Source organism: Acanthisitta chloris, unplaced genomic scaffold (genome assembly GCF_000695815.1).
Source record: "Acanthisitta chloris isolate BGI_N310 unplaced genomic scaffold, ASM69581v1 scaffold8499, whole genome shotgun sequence".
NCBI classification, from domain to species: Eukaryota; Metazoa; Chordata; class Aves; order Passeriformes; family Acanthisittidae; genus Acanthisitta; species Acanthisitta chloris.
In genome coordinates, this window is record NW_008689738.1 from 48,914 (window position 1) to 56,309 (window position 7,396).

General features: G+C 38.9%; 1 protein-coding gene across 1 annotated transcript in view; it reads right to left on the reverse strand.

Moving 5' to 3' along the window:
• The window catches only part of LOC103808732 (thioredoxin reductase 3-like), a 12,522-nt gene extending 6,037 nt beyond the window's left edge, over window positions 1–6,485 (reverse strand). The window contains exons 1-6 of the mRNA XM_009081533.1: window positions 6,431–6,485; window positions 4,743–4,852; window positions 4,448–4,561; window positions 2,568–2,640; window positions 1,579–1,698; window positions 1,029–1,171 (exon numbers count right to left, since the gene is read on the reverse strand). Coding sequence (XP_009079781.1) covers window positions 1,029–1,171; window positions 1,579–1,698; window positions 2,568–2,640; window positions 4,448–4,561; window positions 4,743–4,852; window positions 6,431–6,470 — 600 coding nt within the window. The 5' untranslated portion in view covers window positions 6,471–6,485. The remainder of the gene's footprint in view (window positions 1–1,028; window positions 1,172–1,578; window positions 1,699–2,567; window positions 2,641–4,447; window positions 4,562–4,742; window positions 4,853–6,430) is intronic.
• Between the last annotated feature and the right edge of the window lie 911 nt (window positions 6,486–7,396).

The window sequence follows — 7,396 nt, forward strand, 5'->3', positions numbered from 1 at the left end:
AGGGAAAATTCCAGAGAGTCAACAGGTAATTTAGGTTGGAAGGAATCTCAGGAGGTCATCTAGTGCAACCTCCTGCTGCAAGTCTTAATATTCTACTTCATTTATTGACTAAGGACACTTAAGTAGGTGACCTCCACGTCTGGGCACTAGAACAATTGGTACATGAGGCAAATTGAACATACTACTATTTTTCAGTGCTGGTCTCCTGGTTTGAAACACATGTAGGTAATTTAGGTTGGAAGGAATCTCAGGAGGTCATCTAGTGCAACCTCCTGCTGCAAGTCTTAATATTCTACTTCATTTATTGACTAAGGACACTTAAGTAGGTGACCTCCACGTCTGGGCACTAGAACAATTGGTACATGAGGCAAATTGAACATACTACTATTTTTCAGTGCTGGTCTCCTGGTTTGAAACACATGTAGTTCAGCCTTCATAAACTCATGCTAAAACCAGACAATTACACTCACTGAACTCAACAGTTGTCTTCAATCTGCACCACTTCTAAGTTAACCTTGCTGTATGATCCCTTACAGTAAGATTGCCAGCACATGCTTTGTCTTGCAAAACTGACAGTTTAATTCATATGCTGATACAGCATAAGGTTCTAGCAATGCTCTTATGCAAGTGCTTAATCTGAATTTAATTTCAATAGTTTTTATGCTTTACTATGAAGATTTTCCAAGTTGCAAAATCATACAGCTAGAGCTTTTATTTTTTTTTTCCCCTCCTCACTCAGGCTGTTGATCTCAGTCAGAAAGTGAGATCACCTTAAGCCATTCTTGCAAGACTCAGACACCCACAGATACCAACTCTTATGCACCAGTTACTAGGTTTGCAGACACTATGGCATGTACTAAAGTACAATAATTATTTAAATCAGTAACTTATTTGACAACCGAGTTTTTAACTTCAGTTGACCTCAGCTGGCAATGTTAAGATAAAGGCTTTTCTGTGTTGGATTTTAAAAGCCATTTTAAGAACATGAGTTTTCCCTCCCAACTAAGTATTTCAAACACAGTACATACCTTAATTTTGTGTGGTTCAACAAATTCTCCATAAGAATTGAGGTATGTCACAGACTTCTCTCTTAAGGACACTCGATAGCCCCAGTTTAAAGAACCAATGTAGTTCTGAATTGCTTCTACCATGACCTCCCAGTTGTGTTTAACTGAAACAAGACATTAATTTCATATTTTAAGAAGTAAAATTGCACTGAACCCTTAAAGAAAAATTTACTCTTGTACATCACGCTAAAAAAACAGTAACCCTCATTATCAGTAATGAGGATACATATTAAAACCCTGTTCTACTATGCTGAAGTTTATTTGACTTGTTACTACCTGAAATAAGTCCATTCTAGAAGTTCTTCCATTCTTTTCAGATAATATAGGGAATGAAACATAATTACTTTCAACCTTAAAAGCTTCTATGACTCAAGAAGGAGGATGCCTTCTGATTCACCTAAGAAAACTACTGAACTCTGCCTCTAATTTGCCAAGTCCAAAGTACAAGAACAATCTTAAGCTCAGCCTCTCATCTGTAGAGTCTTGGTCTGACCTCTGTGCTTTTACTAACCTTGTTCTTCATACTGCCACCCGTATTTCCTTGAATCTTGGAGCGCCTGACCCAGAAGTGCTGCTTGATGCATTAGCTTCTTAGGAATGCAACCTACATTTACACATGTGCCACCAAGTCCTAAGATGGGAAGAACCATGTTATTACTTCCATGAACTTGACATTTATGCTTTTACTATCGTGTGCTTTGTATAATCACCCATATATCAGTTGGTGATGTTTGCTACAGTCACACTAGTAACATGAAATTTCTGTTGCAAGAGACATTTTAAAAATACAATGAACGTACTAAGCTTACAAGTTGCATTCAGTTTAAGACTCATTGACCCAGCATGGGTACAGTGTATCTTAAACATAGACTCAGGATACTTACTCCACAGTGCTTCAGATTTTAGTCAGATTGGCAAGTAAGCAAGGCAAAAAAGCCCAGAGTTCCTGACATTTATTATCACCCATTATGTGGAATTTGAAATATACATATGTTTGAAATACTGGCTACAAAAGCACATTCATACCTCCACTCAATGAAACTTCACCAATGAAGTTCCTTACTCATTCTCAACTGCCAATAACAAGGTCAGACAGCAGCTGTCCTTAGTTACGGAAAGGTGACCCATACACAGCCATGTAGTCACTTTTCTAAAGGAAGCAGATCAGGTGTCCACATACAGTACATGAACAAAAGGGCAAAATAATGCCACAAGCATAAGAGTGTGAACATGCACAGACACACACACACTACCCAGATACAATATGAAAGCATTAAAAAATAGAACAATATTTGACAAGTAACAGAATTAGTAATGCACAAACCAGAAATAACTGTCCAGAAAAGCAGCAGGCATGCCAGGAAAACAACTGCTTTACCTGTGTCCAGAATTAGAGGAATACAGCCTCAGATTCTAAGACTACAAATCCATAATATCTAATGTCTCAGAATGTAGCACTGGTACTCAAACATCATAAAATACAAGGTATCAGAACCTTACCCCACGAGGTTCCAAGAGGTGTTGGAACAACATAATCTAATACCATTACTTTCTTTCCCAAGGCAGCAGCTTCCTGTGAAAGATGGAGAGATCAGTCAGCATTACTGAACCAAGAAAGCCTGTCCACTCATTTACGGTCATGACATACTTAGGGCTAATAGAAGGCTCCTTTATTAGTTAGCTTCTTCTGTCTCCTTCACTATACAAAAACTGAAATCCCTCCAAGACTATTGCTTCCTTCCAAACTGTGAATGGCTGCTTAAATGTTCAATGCTGCATCCAGATCATGCTGTCAAAACCTATGATCTGAAAAGGGCAGTAGATGGGCTTATCAGCCTATGATCCTCTTCTACCTCACCCAAGGAAATATGTATGCTGTTAGCTCTCCTTTTCTCTCAGGAGAGCAGGACTGGTTTGGCATGTCCATAGATGAAAAGTGACATTAATAAACTGGAGACAGCTCAGTGGAGGATGACCATGATGCTCAGGGGGCTGGAGCACACCCACTATGAGATGGGTAAGGGAACTTGACACATTCAGCCTTTAGAATAGGTGGATTTGGAGGATACTGAAGAGCAGCTTTCCAATACCTATGACAAAGTCATCAAGACGCCAGGCTTTTCACACTGGCAAGTAGTGAAGGAACAAAAGACAGTGGTTCTAAGTTCAAACAAGAGATTCAGACTAGATACAAGCAACTTCAACACCATGAGGACACTGAAACAGGTTTCACAGAAAGGCTGTGCCATCTCCACCTCTGGCTATTTTCAAGACCTAAATGGACCAGCTCCTGCATAATCTTGTGTGACCTCACAGATGACTTTGCTTGGAGCAGGAGCTTATATTAGACATTGTTCTAATGTCCATTCCAACCTGAATAATCCTATGATGCTCTATCCAAGGAATTACCAGGCACTCATTATTTCATCTTTCAAGCAGTTTGATCAAACTTTTAGGTGCCTCAAATCTGTTTAAAAACTACTGCACAGCTATTGCAATCCTGGCTCAAACAAAGTTTAGCCAGTTTTCTTGTATTCTGTGAGTACTTGACCTCTCCCACTCTGAACAATTTGGCAATTAGCACCAAGTTGATAACTGATGTCCCAGAAGGAAACGTGAAGAAAGGTCTGGAACATTCTGAAAACATCCAACTGGCCAGCTAAGGAATTCCACTGTCAACTTCTCCTGCCTGCCTTATATTATCTAATGAAAGCTGCATGCTTAGCTGTATTGTACAGCAATTGCCAAGGCTGTCAAAACAACCTCACCATGCCCAAAGCATAAACAGTCGGTTAGGATACCTGGCTGAGAGGGGGAAGTGTGTGTTCAAATCCTTCAGGTAGAAGAAAAAACTGAATCCACACCTCAGGTCCTGAGGCACACTGAACAACAGCTAATTGGGTAAGAGCTACACAATCTCTATTACCTTTTGAGAAAGCAGCTAAAAAGGGAACTAAAGAGTGAACCTTGAGAGAAGGGCTGAAAGCACTTCATTTAAATGACTGATGATCCTGAATCCGAAACTGTCAAAGTGTTCAAGGGTAGCCTTTAAGTTTTCTAGATTACTGTTTGGAAGCGTTTAAGTGCTTGTGTATTACACATGAAGAGGAGATACTTAAAAAACACTGGGTTCCACCCTCAGCCTGAAACCTATAACCTGTTATTAGGATTGAGACCTGAATAGACATTGGCTAGAAACTGGTCCATAGAGACCATTATCTCCTTAGTGAGCACGTTACTAGACCACTACTGATTCATTAATTAACAAGTCAAATAGTAATAATCAAAATATAAGCTGTTTTATACTAATATAATTGAGAGATTAACTTTTGAAGAAGTTTTGCCACAGCTTCCTCCTTAATGCGATATTCATGCCATACCTTGGAACATGCAAGTCCACCTGAGCCACCACCAATAATAATGAGGTCATATTCATAGGGTTCTGTATTTTTGCTATCCCCAAGAAGTTTCTGCAGTGATCCATCCTGATAAGCCTGAGAGAGGAAAAAAATAATCAAATTAGCACACACACTTTTGAGCAAACAACTGAGTCACATTACCTCCTCTGACCTAGATCACCCAGTCTACTATGTCACACAAAATTCAACTATGATCAAACAGCAAATTTACTTAGTAGTCTTGTCTACTTCCAGCTGATTTTAAAAGACAAATTACCTGGTAAGTTGCATCACAGCCACCTACGTGAGTCCCATTCACAAATACATTAGGCACCGTCCTCTGATTAGTTAGCTCTGCCAATACTTGCTGAATACTGGGTCCATCTTCTAAGAATGCAAGAAACAGGTATAATAACAGATATTATAAACAATTTTCAGGAAGGCATCTTTTAAAACAACCTCAAGTATTAAAGGTTTGGACTGTGCTACACTGTAGGCCTGCCAAGAAAACAACTGTATTATCAGCATCACATTTGCAGGTTTCCTGAACATAAGCAAGTCTTCAGAAACTACTTCTCCAGAAAGCATGCTTAAGTACAGAGGTTAAATGGTGCTTCAAGCCATAATTCTACAGAATGGAGTAAAGTTGAAGTAGTAAGAGTTTAATCCTGATATTTCCTTGATTCTTATCAGTGTCTTACTTGGTACTACACAAAAATTCTTTCCTAATTATCACAAGAGTTCATACAGACAGCTTTTCTTTCATGAGAACTGTCTGGTTTTGTAGCATGTTCTGTCTGTGTGTGCATAGTTTTGCCCAGCAGCTCTGTATTATGAGAACATGGGGAAGTATGAACATGCTTTTCTACTTACCCTAAAGCTACCTTCAGACTTTTTCTACCTACCACACTGTGTTACACCTTCCAGTTTTAAAGTTATCATTGCTTGACTTGACCTGTCATCTGAATCATCAGCACCTACACACAGGCTCAATTTGGATCTCTTAGCAGTAAATGTGGGAATGAGAATTTACAGTAATCACTTTGCCTAAAATCTTTTTACCCCAAAACCCTATCTATTTAGTATCAGTAATCAGAGCAATTTCAAAGGAAACACACTATTAATTAGGAGTAATTCCAGAAAATGAAAAATAAAAAAGGAAGGCTGTGCATTGTACTTTGCATGTCTTGGGCTATAATTAGTCCATAGTACCACAACTTGAATAAGAAGTAAAAATAACTAAGAAGAGATGAATAAATACACACATTTCTCACAGACACTGCCCAGGCAAAAACACTTCAAAAAGGCATTAGCACTTTAAAAAACCATTGGAAACTTCAGTTTTGTACAGAAAAAAAAAGATAACACATACTCAACAGCTTACCAACAGTGCAATTAAGAGTTTACTAAGAATCATGCAAGAAACTACTTGTTCCTAGAACTACATTAAAAGCTACATTCATTATGCTCATATATGCATGAGGCACTGCACATGTCCTTAAACTAAAGCAGCTTGTACTTTAATAAAAACCACCTCACACTAGCAGCCAAGGTACTGGAATTTACCCTTCCTTCCAATGACTCAGCACCTTTCCCAATGAAGGTCACCCATATACCAAGTCAAACATTAACAATTCATCTAAAGCCACAATAGAACCTCAGGTAGAAAAAATAGTACAGGCTTTTTCCCCGAAAGATAGAACTCCTTGGAGAGAAATCAGATCTCACATGCTCTATCAGTTGATGAGTTTTACAGAGAGTCAAAGCCTTCAGTTACATTAAAAACACATCCTGTATTAAAATCCACATTGAAGCCTAATTGTTTCTACCTCTGCACACATTAAAATGTATTTTAATTGTTTTACATTGCCTCCAATTAGTTCAAGACAGCTTAAGGAATCATGCACAGTCACCCATTTTATTTACATTAAGCAGCATCTGATAGATTTGCTTTCTCCTACTTACCAGTTACATCAAGTTCCAGAGCATAGTACTCCACACGCATAGAGCGGAAAAGTTCCTTCACCTACAACAGAAACAGACACGACGCCAGTGCAAAGGTTTCACAGGATCTGACACTGAGCTCAGGGTAAAACCTGACTGCTGGACACACACAGGTAACCTCTGAGGGCTGAGCTCTACATAGCTTTGGTACTACTTCTACATCTCACATGCTCCTCACTTGAAGCCAAGTTGGTGAACAACACTCAAATTAAGCATCCCACATCCCTTCCACAGCAAGTTTCATTACCTTAAGAAAAAGTTTCTACACCAAATTTGCTTAGCTGCAGACTTCCTCATCCCTAACGTACCAAAAGCCATGAGAGTAAACTGCCATATGTAAAAACATCAAGATAAACCGAGATAAAGTTGCAACAGGATTCCTTGGTAATACTAAGGGGAAAAAAAAATAAGGAAAAATGGAGGGGAGGATAACACGCACAACAGAACACTGCCAAGAAAAGAATAAAAGGGCAAAAATGAAACAAAGCTGCAGACAGAGGAAATACTTTCCAAGTGTACTCAGCACTCAGCTGGGTGTTTCTTAACCTCAGCTCTGGATGGACAGAGTGTACCATGACCAGATTCACATCAGTCAGCCTTTCAGAAATGAGATTTTTACAGTAACATTATTTGTTAAACTGGCAGTATTCAAACTGTGAAGTGTCCTTCCAGATGGACAATGCCATACCTGTCAGCACAGGATGGAGTATTGCATACAGCATTATTTATGCCTTTGCAATATAATTTGCAGTTACCTGTGCTAGTAACTACCATAAGACTATGCATAGAAAAAAATAAATCTGCTTTCATCATAACTATTTGGATGAGATAACAGCTCTAGCAAGGATCACTAATTGTCTGTGTGTGATGTATTCACCTGACAGCATGGAACAGTGAATTCTGAACAGTGAAGCACATTAAGTTGCT